The 23,463-nt window shown below is 34.1% G+C and overlaps 1 protein-coding gene across 2 annotated transcripts; it reads right to left on the bottom strand.

Moving 5' to 3' along the window:
- Positions 1-2,517: 2,517 nt before the first annotated feature.
- LOC144978694 (kelch repeat and BTB domain-containing protein 8-like) lies at positions 2,518-14,102 on the bottom strand. Of its 2 annotated transcripts, none has more exons than XM_078925114.1 (3): positions 13,853-14,102; positions 7,547-7,787; positions 2,518-5,987 (listed from the first exon to the last, which is right to left on the bottom strand). In XM_078925114.1, the coding sequence occupies exons 2-3, from the start codon at positions 7,751-7,753 to the stop codon at positions 4,317-4,319; spliced, it is 1,878 nt and encodes a 625-aa protein (XP_078781240.1). In that variant the 5' UTR covers positions 7,754-7,787; positions 13,853-14,102; the 3' UTR covers positions 2,518-4,316. The 2 variants fall into 2 exon arrangements, with proteins under 2 accessions (XP_078781240.1, XP_078781230.1); XM_078925104.1 differs by having other exon boundaries at positions 14,068-14,096.
- Positions 14,103-23,463: the final 9,361 nt, after the last annotated feature.

Raw genomic sequence — 23,463 nt, 5'->3', positions numbered from 1 at the left:
GTATTCAACAGAAAATAGTGCTCGAAGGATTTTCACGCTAATCAGACTCATGATAAGGATTTTTTTTAAAAAGAAAAGGAAATGAAGCAAAATTGAATAGCGGAAGAGTAGAACAGCTGAAAGTAAAGTAGACACATGGTTTTCACAACTTTATGAATCATGTTGCTGACGAGGGTAAAGATGAAAGAAGGAAAGGCGTTTCCTCGGAAATAAGGAGAAAGATAGGGCTTGTAAGAAATCCCACCAATAACTTCTGATTTGGAACAGGGGCAAAGAAAGAAAAACAAAGATAAGCCCATTCAAAAGCATGGTCATCATCATGTCAATGCACCTATAGCCAAGAGCAATAGAAAGTAATACATGTAAAATAGAAGAATAATGAAGATGAGGTGACAATATTGATGAAAGATTAAATATTGAACATAATGAAAACTGGAAAGATTTAACATGAAGAACATTAATGCTCCCAAAATAATCTAAGTAACACACCTGCAAAAATAATGTATTTCTTCGCTTGAAAGTCACGAAGTGGATACGTACTTATTTTGTCTTGTTTCGTCCAAAATGTGATCAGAGATGGTTTGACGGTCACCATTTTAACGGCGCACAGAAAAAAAAAAAGAAACAAAAGAAGAAAAAAAAGTTCACGTTCATTAATCAAATTAATTTTTAAAGAGCATTGAGACCAGAACATCAATGGACGAAAGGCTTCGTCCATTATATTGATGATCAACTAAAGGGCTGAAGAAGATGATGAAGGAGTTTTGTTTTTGTTTTTAAGGGTTTTATGGTGCTTACAACACATTTAGGTCATTTCAGCGCCAGTTAAAAGGCAGAAAATGGGAGAGTTTAAAAAGTCAGTTTTATTGAAAGCAAATGAGAATAAGTAAGATAAAAGCAACTGGTAGTGAACAGATGAGCAAGAAGAGCATACTATCGGTGTACTTTATTTGAGATCACCATAAGTTTCATCAAGATACCAGCACAGGATCCAACCAAGAGGAAAACACTAAAATGCTTATAAAACATAATATTTTTTTAAAGTTTACAGAACATAACGGATTTATAAAGAAAAAAATATTATCTCCTAAAACTAATACTATATGTTTGACTGTTTCCTTCTCAGCCAAGGACTCCGGCTGGGGCCAGGACAAACCAATTAACCTCATTCCGAGACAAAGATAGAGAGCAAATCGGAAAACAGATAAAGGGAGATAGAAGACACAGCAAGTGGCCCCACCTGGAAGAAGAAGAAGAAGAAGAGGAAGAAGAAGAAGAAGAAGAAGAAGAAGAAGAAGAAGAAGAAGAAGAAGAAAAAGAAGAAGAAGAAGAAGAAGAAGAAGAAGAAGAAGAAGAAGGAGGAGGAGGAGGAGGAGGAGGAGGAGGAGGAGGAGGAGGAGGAGGAGACAAACACTGTTTAAATATAAGAATTGTTGATTGATGAATTGAAGTCTCATATCATAATACACACATCTATATCTAAACTTTGAACAAAGTGAACTAAAACTGCCATAAGTTATATAACTGTGTGGAATGCGTACATCATATCATATCATGTGTCACTGTCGGAGGTAAGGCATTTTAATGCTTACTCACCTGGTTTTGTGTAAAAAACGAAAGTATACAATAAACAATTTAAGTATTACTTTAAAATTGCACTCAGGCAATCTTGTCTGTCGTAGATAAGAAAATAAAATAATAAACAATTCAACGCATTTATTGATTTTAAATTGCAATCATCAGCCAGATTGTGTATGTCCTGTAAATTGTGATTTTATGCGTTCACTAAACTATTCGTATTTTTAGTTCCACTGTATAACACTATAAGCAAAGACGTGAAGCATGCAAATGCAACAACACCTGATGATCTTATTGGAATCGCCAGTTTACTGCTTGTATACATAAAGATCAATAAGATTGTTGAATGAGTATGAAATAATTTTGTTAAGTCAAACAAAATCTGGATGCTGAAAGATTAACTATATTAGATTTCTACGTTTACCGTAGAATTGATCATATATTTTTTAAAAAAAGAAAAAAAAAGAAAAAAAAAAAAAAAAGAGGAAGAGAAAAAAAAAAGAAGAAAAAATAAGAAGAAAGAAAGAAAAAAAAAGAAAAGAAAAAAAAAGAAAGAAAGAAAGAAAGAAAATAGAATAAGAAAACACACACGAAAAAAAAATAAATTATGGTGCAAAACGGTTTTTAAAAGTTCTTCTGATTCTTAAAAAGTGGCCCTTCAGAGCAATTAGAAACAATGCAGCTGGAGTTTGTCCAGCTCTGTATTAAAACAGATAGTAATAGTAGCAATTGTTTGTTACTCATTGAACATGATGCTTGGAGGTCCTTATAACTCAGTGATAGATTAAAATAACCATCAACTATCTCGAATAATCACCAGGTTCCCCTCATTAAATTTCAATGAATCATCGATAATTCGTCTTCATATTGCAACACAAGAAATAAACAGTAGCTAATATTTGAAATCAAGATTAATGAACCAACTGTATAATCAGACCATTTCTTTTTTTTTTTTAAATATTGTCCCTGCAAAGTATTGTTGAAATAAGTGCAAAACTATGAAATTACAGTAAACATTTTGATGCTCAATATTTTAAGTAAGGTTTGACCACGTCGTCAAAAAAATAAATACAAGAGCTTCTGGTCATCCCATTTACTAAATAAAAAATATTTTCCTCTAATTAATACAATTTAGATCAGGGTAGATAAAGTATTAGCGGTAGCAGTAGTACACTTGCTTTTCAACTTGAATTTCAGTTCCATGCCATGGACATTTTTTTTAAAACCATAAATTTGTTCATCCAGCCGTCAATGGATACTGATACACCTTTCGATCTAGTAAAAGTGAAGGGCATGAGAAGAGGGACGGATCATCCTACAAAACATGTCTGAGTATTGCTAAAGATAAACCCCAATGTCACTAATTTTTTAAAATGTTTTCGTGTAATATCCGAGTGTAAATGACTGTACAGGTTTAATGCGCAATATATTTGATAAGAAATAAAATTATTGCCACTATGATATCAATAAATACATTATTTTTCACTTATTCTATAACTCATCTATTATCAATAAATGCAAATATGCTTTTCAAAAGGTTTTCAAAAAACCTTTCTGAGAACGAATGAATGTGAGTGAATACACCAAATATTAAAAAATATATCACAAACTTGACTGATATTCAACATCTTTGACAAAAGAAAAATCAATCCAGAATGGCTGAAAGACAGCCAATCTCTATACGGTAGAGGATATGTGGACTGGTTTCATTGCAGCGAAATGGGACAGTTATTGCATCCTGAATCCTAGGCTAATTGAAAGTTGAAGCTGTCTGGTGTGGTCATAATATTAGGCTGATGTTAGGAAAATAAAAACAAATATGGCAGACAAACTCGAACCTGGGCTTCTTGAGGTAAAATATTTAAGAACCATAATTCAAGTCACCATCATCCTTCTCCTCATTATCATCATTGCCGTTATGGTCGTATCAATTGGCATTTTTTTTTAAAACCATCCCAGTCAAATAATTGACCAGTGATTGTTTTGTTAGGACATTGACTAAATTTCCTTCTTGTTGGCTGTATTCGAAATCAGTGACAAAACAGAGAGGAAAAGAAAATAAATGTAATAAATACACACACAATGACAGATTGACCCAAAAAATCTCCACGAGAGAGAGAGAGAGAGAGAGAGAGAGAGAGAGAGAGAGAGAGAGAGAGAGAGAGAGAGAGAGAGAGAGAGAGAGAGAGAGAGAGAGAGAGAGAGAGAGAGAGAGAGAGAGAGAGAGAGAGAGAGAGAGAGAGAGAGAGAGAGAGAGAGAGAGAGATTTATGATTACGTTCCTACAAATCAAGTTCGTTTTTTTAAAGCAAACAAAAATAAATGCTGTCATGATTTATAAGATCTTATTTGATCTAGGCAAACTTATCCGTGACCTAAATAACTTCTCTTGTTTTCCAACATAACCAAGCCAATCATTCATTTGTCCTCCTTAAAAATCAAAGGCAAATGTCAATATTACTGCCACTCCAGACCAGGTCAAATATTTGGGAATTTGACTTTTTTTTAAATTATGTCATAAAACGAATTAAATGTTATCAAAAAAATGTTTTGTTTTTGCTTATCTGCTTGGAAAAATGTTGAGCCAAGTTTGTTCGCCATGTTTGTTTTTTTTTTTTTTAACATTAGCCTAATATAACTTATGATTGGTCTCGGGTCAACATATCAAAATACTGCCTTTTTCTCTGTAAGGACCACAGTATCTCTCTATTCACTTATATCTATAATTAGAAGATTACATCAAGTATCAACCTCTGGACGAAAGACTTGGGAAAGTTTACGGGTATACAGCTTAGCAGCAACACAAGCATAACTTCGAATGTCACAGAGATTGGATTCCACTTTGACCCAATGATTTCTATGGATGTCAAGACGGCACACAACATTAAACCGCGAAATACGAAACGGTGATCGCTGACACTCCCCCGTGCCTAATGCATACACAACGCCATTAATTGTCATCAAAGACACATTATACAATTCTTCTGTTAATTCTGGCCCTTGACGCCACTGATTACATTCCACATTGTATATTTCACAAGACCGTAAGGCATCTCGTTGGATTGTGTGAGACGAGTGAGAATAGATCTGTCCTCCTGCTACTAATATTTCATTGCCAATCACACAAGCACCAAAATTAAATCGTGGAGTAGGCATGCCTGCCAAAGAATTCCATTCCAGTTTACGTGGATCAAATTTCATCACTACATTATGAGCACCAACTCCAGTTCGACCACCAAGAAGATAAATTTCACCCCGATACACCACAGATGTAAGATCAACTAGAGTTGTAGGCATCATGCCAACATAATTCCACTGGTTCTTGTCAACATCGTAACATTCCACTATTTCTGTTGGGTGCTGGTTCAAACTCAAACCTCCAAAACTGTATATCTTATTTTCAACACAAGCCAGAGTAAAGTTTGATTTTGGAAAAAGCATAGAACCTTTTGGTAACCATTTATTATGATCATTATCATACCAATATAAATCTTTCCTCACTGTTTCCTCTTCATCAAAGTCATCAAAAGAAATTGTATCCTCATCAAAGGGAGATTCTCTATAATTCTCATGATAAATAAAATTCCCACCAGCAGCATAAATGTTATTATCCTCTGTCACAATCACAGCAGGGTCCTCTATACAATAATATCCTGTTCGATCCTCACATTCCGGATAGGTAGCCATGAAATAAGTCTCACGGGTTAGATGGTTGTAACAATTTATTGAGGAGGGCTTATTTGGGTCAATCCCTCCTATAAGAAGAATACAATGCTCAGGTTGAATCATTCCTGATCGAAGTGGGAAGGCGTCTTTGGTGTTACTGGCACTGTATACCTTTTCTGGATCCTTTATAAAGACACTAATGTTCCGTAAAAGTACTCTGCCTTTCTCATCTTCTTTTAAGATTGGGTTCTGACTAAGGACATCTGTTAAAAACTTAATATCTAATAAAGGGAATCTGATATGAAGCATAAGCTCTCCAGCATGCTGCCTCCTTTGTTTGAGATCATGATTTAACCAAGTCATTATTGCTTCATACACCAATTCTTCTTTTTCTACATTGAGTTCATCAGACGAAACCATCTCAACTACTCTGTCTAAAGGTAAATCTAGGAACTCCTCTGTTCGGAACACAGTGGTGAAATTTTTTTCAATATATTCACTAGCCTTGCTGAGAAGTTCATGACAGTTGTGGACGGAGGCAAAACTTTGTATACCAACACAGTTTGTGTTGTCTAACTGGCTTTCCATGAATTTGGCACAAGCTTTCTGAACAGTGGTCATTTGTAGTAAAGATGCAGTTGCTAATAGGTTCTGAGCATTAGATTGGGTAATTTCGAGCTTTCCACTGTATGCATATTCAATCAAAGCATTCACTGCTTCAGCATCTGTCTCTCGTATCCACACCTGAGGAATGAAAAAAAAAAGAAAAAGACATCAACTTTTCAAACAACTGGCTTTTGATCCTTCGGTGGCTTTCTAGATACAAATCCCATAACCTTTTTAAGTAAATAGCATGATTATGTATAAGGTATGGGCGACAGAAAAAAAGGAAAACATAACATAATTCAGGCAATGTAAATAAAATTGAAAGCAAGAATAAATAAAAATGATTTTTTTCATTCAGATAATGTACTACTGAGTTCACATGTTGATTCTTTCCCCAGTATAATCAACTTTAAAAAAAAAAAGAAAAAAAAATCTTTTTTAGTCAGAAAGACAATAATTTGGATTGAGTTTTGATAAGTACAAATATAGAGATGCAACTGCGTCATGGCATAACAGACCATTTCCCAGAAGCATCCTTTATCAGTTTTTGTTTAACTGTAGTGAGAGTGTAATTGTGTTGCTGCACCTACATTATTCTTTTAATCCTGTAAAAATTGTTATTTTCAATTCAATTACTAAACTGAAGGGTGGAGACGAGGGGTAGACCAATGATCAGGTTTCACCATAATTGGTCTTTGCTTTGATCTTCCACCTCGTTGGGTTCTATCAATACATTGTTGGTGAAAACAATCAATATTTAAAAACAGTTCACTGCAAATATTTGCTTGATACAAAAATTGGGTCGTGAATAAAAATATTAAAATTGATTGTCATAACAGGGCCTGGTGAGAACTTGTCATGTTGATAAAATCCATTTTAAATATTCAGAAATAACATAAAAAATCACGTAAAATCACCAAAAAATCCTGTTAGAAGCCGACAAAAGTTACATGAAATGACAGAGCATGGTGCCACAAATAAAACAATATCTGGAATAAAAATATGTATAACACCAGTAAAAATTAGAAAATGTTCATAAATTGAGGAGCAACAACAACACAGCCTTTTAGACGACTACACACTCACAATGATCTACAAAAATAGAATGTGAAATGAACTTAAAAATGAAACGTGATTTGAGCAATGGCAATTTTCGGAATTGATCTACATGACAAGACTAAGAAGGTTAAGCAAAATCTGCTGAAGTCAATATCACTGTCTGTATCTAAAGCTAATTACAAAAATGGATTTATCACCAACTGATATAAATATCAATATTCATATATTAACTATAATATCTCACTTTTGAAATTGTCCATTACCGAGTGACATTCAGGTTGAAAGCTATTTTAGATGACTGACTGCAATGTGTTTGGATTTGGGGTGATATAACCTACAATCACACAAGTCAACATGTTGATGATTAAGACAATTTCAATCATTCCAATCCCACTACAACTTGATATGTTGAAGAAATTCATAGTTTGGAAAGTGAAAAGAAAAACAGCAAGATTAACTAAAGTTTTAGCAAGTTTAAACAACATTTATAATTCCTTTCACTAAAATAAGCCACAGAAGACGTTGACTGAGCCTGACAAAATAATAAAAATCAATAAAATAAAAAGAATATTTAAAAAAGTAAAAGTCTCTTTTCAAGGTACATGGCAGTGATGATCTCCAAAGATGAAAATATTTACCTCCTGCTGTGTAGATTCATGAAGATTTGAAGTAAACATTGCTTTGAAATAAGGACTAGCAGCAGCTAGTACTGCTCTGTGACAAGGCACACGAAGTTTCTGAATGCACAATGTCACATCAACCAGGAGTCGTTCCTCAAACATAAGTCTGAGCTCTGATAAAAGCTGGGATTGATGCTCCTCTGATTCTAATGTTGTTCGCTCCATTACTGTAGATGACTTGAGATTTGTCAAACAAGAGCTGAGGAAAAGAAACAAATTTAATATTAGCTTTTAGATAATTACTATCAAGAGTGAAAACCATCCTCATATTCTGATTGATTTTGAACCCTGAAGATAAATTATTAACCATGTGTCAACACTAAACTGCAATCAATTATGTAACGTGGCATTATCCTTGTAATTTCCTTTTCTTATTTATATTGAGGGAAAGTGAAATATGCATGAAGATCAGTTTGATACTTATGGGTTCTCCTACGTTTCCTGCACTTCTAGGTCAATTCAGCACCTGTAAAAAGGAAGATGATAAAAGATGCAGCACAAAACTCTAGTTGCAATGCAGCAGCAAATCTTCAGAGAACAGAGGGACTCATCAAGCAAGTGTTTTGGTCCTTAATTTCTTAGACCTTTAAGAAGAACTTAGCCCTTGTACCTTTCTACGTTTTTTCTGTGTCAGCACAGGAGCTCAATCCAAGAATCCCCTGATTAGAATTTTCTAGCGTTTTACCCAACAGAGCTGGTGATTTAATGAAACTACATATCTTACATTGTTGCTAGTGCTCAATTTAATTTATCATCCATATCAAGAGAGGGCATCTAGCTTCAGTTTCACTAAGGATTTGAATTGCCTTTGTTCTTCGTCTAACATAGATATTGAGGTGACCTGAGAGTTCACATGACAATGTTCTCACAAACCCTCACTCTCTGATATTAACTGCAAAGATCTTCACAAATAGTTATAGCCACTCTGGCTCGCTTTTGAACCAACTTCTTTTACCACGACAGTTTGATAACTCTCGGATGGCCTTCTTATGAAGATAGGTTGGCAAAATCTTTATATAGAGATATGTCTCTATGAAGTTGCCCTCATCTTAAGACCGGTACTATATCTTTATCCTTTCATTTCTTTGTACCACTAGATGCTCTAAATGCTGGAGCTACTGCTTTAGACATAGTAGTATTGGATTCTGTTGCAGTGGTTATAAGTATATAATTGCTTGGGTGCTCGAATTTCTTACGGAGAGAGCACAATATGTTCAATTAGGACAAAACAAATCGTCCTGTATAACTACAAATACTGGTGCTCCTCAGGGTTGTATATTGTCCCCTGTATTATTCACAATATACACGAATGACTGTAGAAGTCAAAACCTGAGTGTACCTTTAATAAAGTTTGCAGATGACACCGCTCTTCAAGGCCTCATAACAAATGGCAAGAAGTGGCTTATAGGCAAGAAATTGATAGATTTGTGTCTTGGTGTGATGCCCACCACCTAGAGCTTAACATAAGCAAGACAAAGGAGCTAGTGATTGACTTTAGGAGAGTGAAGGAACCGATAGAACCGTTAAAATTAAAGGACCAATTCGTCCAGCGAGTTCCTCACTACAAATGCCTTGGTGTAACGATTGATGACAGGCTCAAGTGGGATGAACACTTGAAAATAATTAGGCATAAGATGTGCAGACGTACATATTTTTTATCAAAACTCTCTCAGTTTAGAATAGATAAAACCCTCTGCACATTATTTTATAGAGCAGTAATTGAAAGTGTTTTGTCATTTTGTATAACAGCTTGGGAGGCAATTGCTTAGCAGTGGAAAGGAACAAAATAAATTCAAATATCAAAAAATCCATTAAACGCTATATAAATGATGTTGACGATGTAGATCTTTTATACGAGAAATTTTGTATAAATAAAATAACTAAAATATTAAATGACCAGTATCATCCACTAAGACCATCAATTATTATGTCAGAAAGAAGTGGTCGCCCTTTCTCTATTTCAACGAAAACAGAGAGACACCGAAAATCTTTTCTGCCGTCCAGTATTAGGCTTTATAACAACAAGCAATAATCATTTTATATAATTATTTCTCATTTTTACTTTTAAAAAATATAAATATTAATTTATTAATTTATTTGTTTTGCAATCTTTTCAATTTTCAATTTATAGTGACAGTTTTAACTATTTTACAGTGTTGAAATTATTCATATTATAAAGCGCAGCTCTGGTTATAGAGCTGCTCCTTTTTTATATATATACATCCTATTTCCATTGTATTTTTATCTTATGTGTAAATTATAACACGTCTGTACAAAAAATTTCCTTTTTGGGATGCAATAAAGTATTATTATTATATTATTATTATTATATAAAGCCAGTTCCTCGTGTGTCTCTCATGTATATCTACTTTCTCCATAAGGTGTTAAGGGCTGAGGACATGTCCAGTTCACTGCATGGCATTTTCCCTCTGAGCCATATTTCAGAGCTAGGTCAGCTCATGGGTGGAACAGGTAGCGGTATGGGGGAATCTGTGATGCCACTGATGGTAATCAATTGCTGCAATATTTCATGGTATTGCTCAGTTGCTAACATGAATATGAAAATTGATCCCTTACCACAAGCAAAGCAATGGTTTCTTTCATCAAATGCCATGGTTATAATAATGTATCCTCTTGAGGATGCTCATAAGAGAGGTGTCAATTTAGTGGTTTTTGAGCGATCAATGAAATTCATTTGTTGTAATTTGCATATTGATAATTTAATTCCAAGCGGTAGAAAATGATTGAAACAAGCATCACTGATAAGTAAAATTGATTTATTTTTTAAAGCATTTAACTGATTTAAATATGTAGTTTTGGGCACATTTGAAAGCCAACTTTTCAATGGCTTAATGACTGTTTTCTATACTGATTCAAGTCAAAATTTGATTTTTTATGAATGTTAGGCAGTAATGTTTGATGCTGTAAACTGCTTTTGTGTGGTTATCTCAGGAAATGCCGTCTTTATAGTGTCATATAGGCGTCAATGTTTAGGGTAATTGAAATCCATCTCAATTACTCATATTTTGGCATGTTGAATAAGTTATATAATATAAGTTCAAGTTCTCCTTTTGTGCACAAGTGAATGTGTTAACTTTTTATAGACTGAAGCGTCCAGATATATATGGGAGTGATTTCCCATAAATTAAATGACCTAGCTGTGGTATGCCTGTGGTGTTATACTGATTTGACTCTGCTTGTTATTCAATTGTTTTATCTCTAAATTTGACTGACTGGGGTTCAATGGTATATCTGATCACTTTATAAGACAATGACTAAATGTGTATTCTTGGTGGAGAGGAGGTGATTCTATATAACCTGTTTGGACAGTGTGTTCGTTTTGAATGTAGTTGGTCAATAAGGAGAAAGAGGTCGCTATTTGGGATAAACTATATGTCCTCATAATTTTGAATCCTCTTTTGTCCACATACTGTGTCCGTCTGTTTGAGCAAATCTTTTAATTTAACTATACCAGGGCTTAGTGTTAGTTGAAATTGATGATCGATACTGCAATATTTGTAGCATGTCCAGTAACCTTATTGGGTGATTGATATTTTTCTTGTAAAGAGGTCATACTTTATAGGAAGATTGGTAATAAATTGAGATATTGAAATCATACACAATATTGGCTTTTAGTTTTTAATGGTCAATAAAATCTTATCCTCATGAGTTATTTTACCACATGACATAAATCATATCAGTTTACTGTTATGACCAACACAACGGAAGTGGTAAAAAAAAACCATAGAGAACTAACAAAACCATGAATAAATTACAAAAATAAACTGCTTATGTACATTGAGTGCGGTGCATGCCAATCGTTCGCATATATTCTTAACCAATGAAAATTCTTACAGGTAGTTTTTTTAACTAATGGAATTACTTGTTTATTTGTGATTTTATTGTCACCATGAGTGATAAGAACATCAACTTAAGAGACATCGACCTATACTTATGTTTTGGTTTTTTTTACTCCTGTTATAAGGAAAAAGCAGGAGGGACCAAGAGAAAAAATCTGCTTAAGCGACGTTGATTTATCCAGAGCAAATTGTCAATATATTGCAGCATGTAAAAAACTCTACAACAAACCTAGATAGATAAGTGAAAGTTTAGAATTTCCTAGCATGATCATTGTTTTGGTTCTCCACCGCCATTTTGTCATTGAAGTATTGGAAGGTAGTGCAAACAGTCCTAGGGTTTTTTTTCTATTAGGGTAAGACTCTAGATATAGGAGAGTTTAACAAAAATTCTAAATGTAACTCACACACTTGAAACCAATGTCATATGAGAGAGCTGACAACAATGCTTACAAAACAGTTTGAATTTTGTTTCTATCTTGATTAGAAATATAGTTACGGAAGTTCAAAGTCTGAAATTTCAGACTGATTTTTACCCCAAAATTACCATTGGAAAGTTGTGACCAAAATCATGTGCTGTTCATAAAAAATGTTTTAAACAGTCAATATGGAGTTCTTATTAGCAGATTGTATACCAAAATGTTCGTCGTATCGAGGACAATGCATTTACATTAATAAAGAGGAAGACATAAATTTCAAAATAACACATTATTAAATAATATGACGCAAATGTTACATAATTAAAAATCGGCTAGACATAAGAAACATAATTTGCTAAATTACTTTTGGGTTTTTTATCCCCAATATCTCACTGAAACAAAATTTCAAATAATTCCCCTCTATGATTTAATACATCAAATAAAGAAGGGTTTGAGACAGAATTTAAATGAAAAGATATAAACATGTTGCGTAATGAGACAGTGAGTTTATTTTTACCCTTGGCAATGTAATTGTTATAAATAAAACGACAGAATGAAAAAGTTCAAATAAATTGAAAAGGATTCACACAAAGAAAAGAAATATACAAACTTTTTAAATAAAAACTATCAAATGACCATAAAAATGTTGGAAATTATGTATTCAAAATAAAAACATAGTAAATAATAGTACTGAAAATATTATGGGCTAAATTTTAAAATATTATCGTCGGGCAGCCATGATGAGAAAATAAAGAAAACATGGCATTTCGACACAGTTAAAAAGTGCCTGCGCATAGATATAGAGCCCTGAAATTTGGCATGAATAAAGTCGAGATGTTATTCTAAAAACAAGCTTTTTTATTTTAAAAACATACGCTTAAATTTAAAATAAACGCATTTGAAAATTGCCAAATTTTAACTTCATATAACTCCTGAAATTTTTGATGGATTCTTCGTTACTTGACAGCATTTAAAAGGAGATTGAAAGACGAAAATAATGATACCAAAAATATCTGCGATATTCCTCTTTATAACGAAGTTATGATTCTTTAATTGAACCCCCCCCCCCCCCCCCCCCCCCCCCCCCCCCCTAAATGTGAACGGTAATTTCCAGTCACAACTTTGTTATGGGAAAGTTGGGTCACAATTGGACTCCCACTGCTGCTGCTCACTAAACTGTTATAGTTATTATAGGTCTTAGTAAAGGTCCTAGGGTACTTTTATTTTTCCTATAATATTAAGGTTAATTAGTATAGTGTAGTATAGAGTGTCATGCGAATTAGACTTTCAGTGCCTGATTTGGGTATGGATGATTCTTTGCAGTTATCTTGGTTTGTTGGGGGTGGGGGGGGGGGGGGGGGGGCTCAACTAAGCTGAATATATAGTTTAGACAGAGGCTGTCAAATTGCCTCTTGAAGGTGTTTAGGTCTGGAGCCAGTTAAAGGTGCTAATTTTTTCTTAGGGTGAGTTTATTAAAGGAATGGGAGGCCTTCCGAAAGCTCCTATATCCCCTGTATTTTTTAAAAATAATGTTCTATTAAGGCTAGGGGGTTTGGGAGGGGGGAAACTTTTTTTTATAATGTTCTAGTAGGGGGTTTGGGAGGGGGGAGATTTTTTTTTTTTAAAGTTTCCCACCCCCTCCCGCCCAAACTCAAACCCCTACTATCTATCTAGAACATTGTAAAAAAAAAAAAAAAGAAGAATACTGGGGATGTAGGAGCTTTCAGAAGGCATCCCAAAGGAATACTTGAGTTATTTCCCCTAGAACGAGAAGCTTACTACTTACATGCTGAATTTTTTTTTTGTTTATTGGGGGGGGGGGGGGGGGGGGGGGGGGTCTTTTTAGAGAGTGACTGACAAATAGAATTTGAAATATCCGGAGGAAAGAATCGCAGTTCTTGGTAAAATCTAAGAATAAACACTGCAGTCTACTAAATGGATTGATGATACAATATCAAAAGAGATGTTTGTCTTCATTTTCATCTTACATTGATTGTTGTGAGTGTGGTGGTGAGCACTTTCGGCCTCGTAATTCATGGAGTTGACTGGAGGAGCTGGCTCAACCCCCGAACAAATAGAAATGAAGTCTCTCATTTAAAATCCAACTCCTTAAAGCTTGATTAGAATAACCATGGCATAGAGAGGAATCATTGGATTGGTCTTCGTAACCTGCATGCATCGTTTATTTAATCTATGCACTCACTTGCATGCATGAGTCATCCCGCTGTGATTATCCCCAGACACCTGTCTGGGGATAATAAAAATTTGTTATCCCCAGACACCTGTCTGGGGATAACAAATTTTTACTATCCCCAGACGCATATTTGAAACGCCGCTCTTTTAAACAATTATCCACATTCCAGAACATGGAATGTTTCCAGATGCACATAGAAATAAGGAAAGTTAATAAAATATCTATAAAAACATAAAATTATCAACATTAAAATCAGTTGTTACTACATATACACAATATGCGTCGACTTCGAAGTGGGTGTCATGGCCGAATGGTTTAGTCGTCTGCCTGGAAGTTTGACCATAATCGACGTTGTGGGTTCGAATCCTGGTAACGTATTTTTTTTTTTTAAAAAATTCCGTCTTCTTTTTACAGAACGTTGAAAGGAATAAATGTCCCATCCATCCTCCCCCCACCTCTTTTTATATTATTAAACTCTCTCTCTCTCTCTCTCTCTCTCTCTCTCTCTCTCTCTCTCTCTCTCTCTCTCTCTTTTGTTTTTTTCTAGTTTCTAGCAAATATATTCGTCCCCACTCCGATCTCAAATAGTGTCTAAAAAGAATAAATAATTAAAAAGCAAACAAACAGAAATATTCAGAGAGCGACCAAATGGTCAGATAGAGGAGAAAAAAAAACAATAATTGTTTTAAAAATAAAAACAATAATTGTTTTAAAAAATAAAAACAATTTAAGAAATTCATGCTCAGAAACGGAACATTTACATAAAGGTTTAGCAAAAAAAAACAAACTCTAAGGTTTAGGTCAAAATATAAAAAAAAAAAAAAAGAAAAAGAGAGATTTCCTCGGAGCAGGGAATAGTGTTAACAATAATAATAATAATAATAATAATAATAATAATAATAATAATAATAATAATAATAATAATAATAATAATAATAATAATAATAATAATAATAGTAATAGTATGATAATAAGAGTATTAATAATAAAAATAATATTATTATTGATAATAATATAATAATGATTATGATGGTAATAGTAATAATAATAACAAATATTACAATTATTATTATTATTATTATTATTATTATTATTATTATTATTATTATTATAATTATTATCATTTGACCAAAACAAAAAAAAAAACAATAATAGATCTAGAGCAAATTAAATTATAATGAAATAATATTATCGGAGAAATAAAAAATTCAACTGATTAAAAAAAAAACTCTTGCTCGGAACTCGGAACAAAAGTGAAAACAATGAAAACCAATTGGGAAGAAAGAAAGAAAAAGTAAAAAAAAAAAAAAATGTGTGTGTGTCCGGGGGGGGGGGGGGGGGCGGTCGCAACTGGGTCGAATCTGTGCAGCTAAAAGGAGTAAAATGAAAGGTGGCCTAACCCACTGAGCTGCCTATCCACACCGCTATCGGAATGTTTTAAATTCATATATGAGCTAAACATATTTCCACCATTTTTGCTTCCTTGTTTTGGTAGTTATTTTTATCTCTGATTCGAATAAAAGTATGTTGTTGGATCTAGTTTTGTGGACGTGTGATACTAAATTGTATTGTCTTGTGCGAAGCAGACAGGAAAATAACAGGTGTGGGTTAGTGTCGAGCGGAAGTCTCGATGATACCTCAAGTCATCGGCCACCAACACTCAAAACTTCCCGAACTCGATGACCAAGGAAAAGTCGGGAATTCCCGAGAAGTAGCACTTCAACTGAGCTTTGGATGGCTTTTTTGTATTAAAACTTAAAATACATTAAATAAATTCACTTTGTATAATAATAAAACATTGATACCTATAACCATTTTGATCTATTTACGACGTTTGTGTTTTGTTAGCTTTTATTGTCACCATGATTGATAAGAACATCAACTTAAGAACATCGACCTATACTTATGTTTGGTTTTTTTAACTCCTTATAAGGAAAAAGCAGGAGGGACCAAGAGAAAAAGATCTGCTTAAGCACGTTGATTTATCCAGAGCAAATTGTCAATATATGTGCAGCATGTAAAAAACTCGTACAACAAGACCTAAGATGAATAAAGTGAATAAGTTTAGATTTCCTGCTGTTTCATTGATTTGTTCTTCCACACCGCCATTTCTTGTCATTGAAGTATAGGAAGGTAGTGGTCAAAAAAAAATAACAAACAGTCCTAGGGTTTTTTTTCAATATTAGGTAAGAGCTCTAGATATAGGAGAGTTTAAACAAAAATTCTAAAATGTATACTCACACACTGAAACACCACACTCATATGAGAGAGCGGACATCAATGCTTCTACAGAAAGCAGTATTGAATGTTTGTTTACTAATCTTGATTAAAAATATATTAGCGGAAGACTTCAAAGTCGTGAAATTGAGTCAGACGATTTTTACCCCAAAATTACTCATTGGAAAGTTTGACCAAAACTCACTTGCTGCTGTTCATAAAAAAATAGTTTTAAAACAGTCAATATTGGAGTTTCTTTTATAGGCAGATTGTATACCAAAATGTTCGTCGTAACGAGGACATATGCATTTACCATTAATAAAGAGAGAAGACATAAAAAATAATCTCAAAATAACCATTATTAAAAAAATGACGCAAATGTTCCATAATTCAAAAATCGGCTATGACATAAGAACATAAGTAGTTGCTAATAACTTTTGTTTTTTCATCCCCATATCTCACTGCGAAACAACTACATTTCCTCAAGATAATTCCCCTCTAATGATTTAGTAACATCGAAATAAAGATAGGGTTTGAACAGAATAGTTAAATGAAAAAAAATAAACATAGTTGACGTAATGACAGACGAGTGAGATTTATTTTTTACCACCTTGGCAATGAATTGTCTATAACAAATAAAAACGCAGAATGAAAAAGTTCAAATAAATGAAAAAGGATTCACACAAAGAAAAGAAATATACAAACATTTAAATAAAAACTATCAAATAGCCATAAAAATGTTGGAAATAATATTTATTCAAAATAAAAACATAGTAAATAAAGCTACTGAAAATATTATGGCGGCTAAATTTCAAAATATTATTCGTCGGTCAGTCCATGATGAGAAAAAAAGAAAACATGCATTTCAGACACAGTTAAAAAGTGCGCCCATGCGCATAAGATATAGAGCCCTGAAATTTGGCATGAATAAAGTCGAGATGTTATTCTAAAAACAAGCTTTTTTGATTTTAAAAAACATACGCTTAAATATAAAATAAACGCATTTGAAAATTCTGCAAACATATTTAACGTTCATATATACTCACTGAAATTACTTGAAGATGGAATCTTCAGTTACTTGACGAGCATTGACAAAAGTGAGATTGGAAAGACGAAAATAATGGATACCAAAAATATCTGCGATATTCCTCTTTTAAACGAGTTTGATTCTTTAATTGAACCCCCCCCCCCCCCCCCCCCCCCCCCCCCCCCCCCCCCCCCCCCCCAACCCCCCCCCCCCCCCTCATAAACTGTTTAAAATTAATTATAGGGCTTTGTAAAGGGCCTAGGTACTTTTATTTTTTCCTTAAATTAAGGTTTAATTTGAAGGTAGTTGAGTGTCTGCGAAAAGACTTTCATGCCCCGATTTGGGTATGGAGATTCTTTTTATTTTCCGGGGGGGGGGGGGGGGGGGGGGGGGGGGGGGGGGGGGGGCAAAAAGCTGATTTAAAAATTTGACAGAGGTGTCAAATTTCCTCTTTAAGGTGTTTGGTCTGGGGCCCGTTAAAGGGCTAAATTTTTTTTAAGGGGGGATTTATTAAAGGAATGGGAGGCCTTTTCCCAAAGTCCTATATCCCTGTATTTTTAAAAAATATTTTCTATTTAAGGAGGGGGTTTGGGGGGGGGAAACTTTTTTTTAAATGTTTAGTAGGGGGTTTTTTGGGAGGGGGGATTTTTTTTTTTTTTTAAAAATTTCCCACCCCTCCCGCCCAAACCAACCCCTAATCTATCTAGAACATTGTAAAAAAAAAAAAAAAGAAAATACTGGGGTGAGGAGCTTTTTGAAGGGATCCCAAAGGAAATATTGAGTTATTTTCCCCCCAGAACGAGAAGTTACTACCAGGGGAATTTTTTTTTTTTTTAATTGGGGGGGGGGGGGGGGGGGGGGGGGGGATAGATATAGATGAAGAGTTTAGAATTTCCTTGCATGATCATGTTTTGGTTCTCCACCGCTCATTTTGTCATTGAAGTAATTGGAAGGTATGCAACAGTCCTAGGTTTTTTTTCTATTAGGTAGTAAGAACTCTAGATATAGGAGAGTTAACTAAATTTTCTATATGTAAGATCACACACTTGAAACCAATTTGTCATATGATAGAAGCTGATCAACAATGCTTACATAACAGTTTGAATTTTTGTTTCTTCTTGATTAGAAATGATAGTTACGGATAGTTCAAAGTCTGAAAATTTCAGACGGATTTTTACCTCCGTAATTACCATTGGAATGTGTGTGACAAAATCATTGCTGTTCCATTAAAAAATGTTTTAAACAGTCAATATGGAGTTCTATTATCAGATTGTTTAACCATATTTTCGTCGAGTATCGAGGACAATGTTCATTTATTCCATTATAGTCTAAATAGCTAAGGGACAATCTACCTTTCAAATAAACTCATTATTAAATAATATGACGCAAATTTTGACATAATACAATAATCGGCTAGACATTAAGAAACATAATTTGCTACAAATTATACTTTTGGTTTTTTTTCCCCAATATCTCACTGAATACAAAATTTCAAATAATTCCCCTCTATGCTTTAAACTATAAAAATATAAGAAGGGATTAGGTCAGTATTTAAATGAAAAGATCTTAAACATGTTTGCGTATGAACAGTTGGTTTATTTTTACCCTTGGCAATGTAATTTGTTTATAAATAAAACGACAGAATGATAATGTCAAATAAATTGAAAAGGATTCCACACAAAGAATAAGTAATCATACAAACTTTTTAAATAAAAACTATCAAATACCATTAAAATGTTGGAATTTTTATTCATAATAAAATACATAGTATATATAGTCTGAAAATATTATTGGGCTAAATTTTATAATATTACGTCGGGCAAGTTCCATTATGGAGAATATTTAGAAAACATGGCATTTCGACACAGTAACTAAGTGCCTAGTCTACATAGATATAAGCCCTGACATATTTTGGCATGAATTTTGTCTATCGTTATTCTAAAAAACAAGCTTTTTATTTTAAAACATAACGCTAAATTTAAAATAACTACGGCTTTGAAAATTGCCAAATTTTAACTTCATATAACTCCTGAAATTTTTAGATGGATTCTTCGTTACGGACAGCATTTTAGAAAGGAGATTGAAAGACGCCAAAATAATGATACCTAAAAATATCTGCGATATTCCTCTTATAAACAAGTTAGATCTTTAAATTAAAAACCTCCCCCCCCTCCCCCCCCCCCCCCCCTCTCCTCAATGACCGTTAATTTACCCCAGTCACAATCTTTTGTTATGGGAAAGTTGGGACACCAAATTGGAACTCCCACTGCTGCTGCTCACTCATCTGTATAGGTTTTTATAGGTCTTAGTAAAGGTCCTAGGGTACTTTATATTTCCTATAATTATTAAGGTTAATATATAGTGTAGTAAGATTGTCCATGCGAATTAACGTTCAGTGCCTGATTTGGGTATGGATTGATTCTTTGCATTGATCTCGGTTTAGTGGGGGTGGGGGGGGGGGGGGGGGGCTCAACTAAGCTGAATATATAGTTTAGACAGAGGCTGTCAAATTGCCTCTTGAAGGTGTTTAGGTCTGGAGCCAGTTAAAGGTGCTAATTTTTTCTTAGGGTGAGTTTATTAAAGGAATGGGAGGCCTTCCGAAAGCTCCTATATCCCTGTATTTTTTAAAAATAATGTTCTATTAAGGCTAGGGGGTTTGGGAGGGGGGAAACTTTTTTTTATAATGTTCTAGTAGGGGGTTTGGGAGGGGGGAGATTTTTTTTTTAAAAGTTTCCCACCCCTCCCGCCCAAACTCAAACCCCTACTATCTATCTAGAACATTGTAAAAAAAAAAAAAAAGAAGAATACTGGGGATGTAGGAGCTTTCAGAAGGCATCCCAAAGGAATACTTGAGTTATTTCCCCTAGAACGAGAAGCTTACTACTTACATGCTGAATTTTTTTTTGTTTATTGGGGGGGGGGGGGGGGGGGGGGGGACTTTTTAGAGAGTGACTGACAAATAGAATTTGAAATATCCGGAGGAAAGAATCGCAGTTCTTGGTAAAATCTAAGAATAAACACTGCAGTCTACTAAATGGATTGATGATACAATATCAAAAGAGATGTTTGTCTTCATTTTCATCTTACATTGATTGTTGTGAGTGTGGTGGTGAGCACTTTCGGCCTCGTAATTCATGGAGTTGACTGGAGGAGCTGGCTCAACCCCCGAACAAATAGAAATGAAGTCTCTCATTTAAAATCCAACTCCTTAAAGCTTGATTAGAATAACCATGGCATAGAGAGGAATCATTGGATTGGTCTTCGTAACCTGCATGCATCGTTTATTTAATCTATGCACTCACTTGCATGCATGAGTCATCCCGCTGTGATTATCCCCAGACACCTGTCTGGGGATAATAAAAATTTGTTATCCCCAGACACCTGTCTGGGGATAACAAATTTTTACTATCCCCAGACGCATATTTGAAACGCCGCTCTTTTAAACAATTATCCACATTCCAGAACATGGAATGTTTCCAGATGCACATAGAAATAAGGAAAGTTAATAAAATATCTATAAAAACATAAAATTATCAACATTAAAATCAGTTGTTACTACATATACACAATATGCGTCGACTTCGAAGTGGGTGTCATGGCCGAATGGTTTAGTCGTCTGCCTGGAAGTTTGACCATAATCGACGTTGTGGGTTCGAATCCTGGTAACGTATTTTTTTTTTTTTAAAAAATTCCGTCTTCTTTTTACAGAACGTTGAAAGGAATAAATGTCCCATCCATCCTCCCCCCACCTCTTTTTATATTATTAAACTCTCTCTCTCTCTCTCTCTCTCTCTCTCTCTCTCTCTCTCTTCTCTCTCTCTCTCTCTTTTGTTTTTTTCTAGTTTCTAGCAAATATATTCGTCCCCACTCCGATCTCAAATAGTGTCTAAAAAGAATAAATAATTAAAAAGCAAACAAACAGAAATATTCAGAGAGCGACCAAATGGTCAGATAGAGGAGAAAAAAAAAACAATAATTGTTTTAAAAATAAAAACAATAATTGTTTTAAAAAATAAAAACAATTTAAGAAATTCATGCTCAGAAACGGAACATTTACATAAAGGTTTAGCAAAAAAAAAACAAACTCTAAGGTTTAGGTCAAAATATAAAAAAAAAAAAAAAGAAAAAGAGAGATTTCCCTCGGAGCAGGGAATAGTGTTAACATATAATAATAATAATAATAATAATAATAATAATAATAATAATAATAATAATAATAATAATAATAATAATTAATAATAATATAATAATAATAGTAATAGTATGATAATAAGAGTATTAATAATAAAAATAATATTATTATTGATAATAATATAATAATGATTATGATGGTAATAGTAATAATAATAACAAATATTACAATTATTATTATTATTATTATTATTATTATTATTATTATTATTATTATTATAATTATTATCATTTGACCAAAACAAAAAAAAAAAACAATAATAGATCTAGAGCAAATTAAATTATAATGAAATAATATTATCGGAGAAAATAAAAAATTCAACTGATTAAAAAAAAAACTCTTGCTCGGAACTCGGAACAAAAGTGAAAACAATGAAAACCAATTGGGAAGAAAGAAAGAAAAAGTAAAAAAAAAAAAAAATGTGTGTGTGTCGGGGGGGGGGGGGGGGGGCGGTCGCAACTGGGTCGAATCTGTGCAGCTAAAAGGAGTAAAATGAAAGGTGGCCTAACCCACTGAGCTGCCTATCCACACCGCTATCGGAATGTTTTAAATTCATATATGAGCTAAACATATTTCCACCATTTTTGCTTCCTTGTTTTGGTAGTTATTTTTATCTCTGATTCGAATAAAAGTATGTTGTTGGATCTAGTTTTGTGGACGTGTGATACTAAATTGTATTGTCTTGTGCGAAGCAGACAGGAAAATAACAGGTGTGGGTTAGTGTCGAGCGGAAGTCTCGATGATACCTCAAGTCATCGGCCACCAACACTCAAAACTTCCCGAACTCGATGACCAAGGAAAAGTCGGGAATTCCCGAGAAGTAGCACTTCAACTGAGCTTTGGATGGCTTTTTTGTATTAAAACTTAAAATACATTAAATAAATTCACTTTGTATAATAATAAAACATTGATACCTATAACCATTTTGATCTATTTACGACGTTTGTGTTTTGTTAGCTGTTTAAAATATGATATAACGTCAATACCCAATACCAATGACTAGGTATTGAATGAAAGCACCGATGACTAGAGCGATGCTCGAGACTTTTTTGAGTCTCGAGACTCAAAAAAGCATCGAGACGCAAAAAAGTCTCGAGCTTCGCTGAAATCATCGCCGACGAGAGAGGGGTGAACAATGCAGATAGTACACATTGTTAGTAACGCGTGCGTCGCTCGCGCAGTATAGTCTCGAGACTCGGGACTCGGGACTCAATACGAGAAGCATCGACGACCGAGATTCTCGAGACGAGAAAAGCATCGAGAACTAAGTCGAGGTCGGTACCTTCTCAGTCGTCGATGACCTGACTTCTCAAAACCTAAAGCATCGTTGACCTTTTGGTGACCCGGATGCCCTCCCCTAGTGTGGGTTTTGGGCTTTGGGGCGAACAACACCATGGCCTAGGAATTCGTCCGCGACATAAAAATTATTCCCGGTCGTCCCCAAAATTGTGGCCAGAATGAGCAAATTATAGAAACAAGAGATGGTCAATAAAGTTAACAGGTAGGTAGGTAATGAAAATTTAAATGGTTGGTGGACTATGAACAGATTTGATGATTAACAACTTTCTTCCTGGTTGAAAATAAAAAGTCGAATTGCCAGTTTGACGTTTTCAGATCAAAGTAACAAAAGAAATTTCATTGATCCATTTGCTTTAAAATATTTTTTTTAAAAGAGCTGGATTTGACATTTGATCACTATTTACTTTCATCTTGTGTTAAATATCACTTGATATATTAACTGTTTTGGGACACAACCACTAGTATTTTTTCCAGAATATTTGGTATTTTTCACGCCTAGTTTGGCATTTTGCATAAAATCTTTCTGCCCACTTGCTACATGCGTCTGGGGATAGTATCCCCAGACAGGTGTCTGGGGATAACAAAAATTGGTTATCCCCAGACACCTGTCTGGGGATAACGAATTTTTATTATCCCCAGACAGGCGTCTGGGAATAATGACAGCCGAGTC

Source organism: Berghia stephanieae, chromosome 1 (genome assembly GCF_034508935.2).
Source record: "Berghia stephanieae isolate SIO BIC M18660-M18661 chromosome 1, UCSD_Bste_1.3, whole genome shotgun sequence".
In the NCBI taxonomy this organism is placed as follows: Eukaryota; Metazoa; Mollusca; class Gastropoda; order Nudibranchia; family Aeolidiidae; genus Berghia; species Berghia stephanieae.
This window is presented reverse-complemented; position numbering and strand designations above follow the sequence as displayed.

What these genes read in the sequence shown, in the direction of transcription:
- LOC144978694 (XM_078925104.1), bottom strand. An exon ending in ATGAATCTACACAGCAGGAG is followed by an intron (nt 5,988 to 7,546) that starts GTAAATATTTTC and finishes TTCATTCCTCAG; the next exon opens with GTGTGGATACGAGAGACAGA.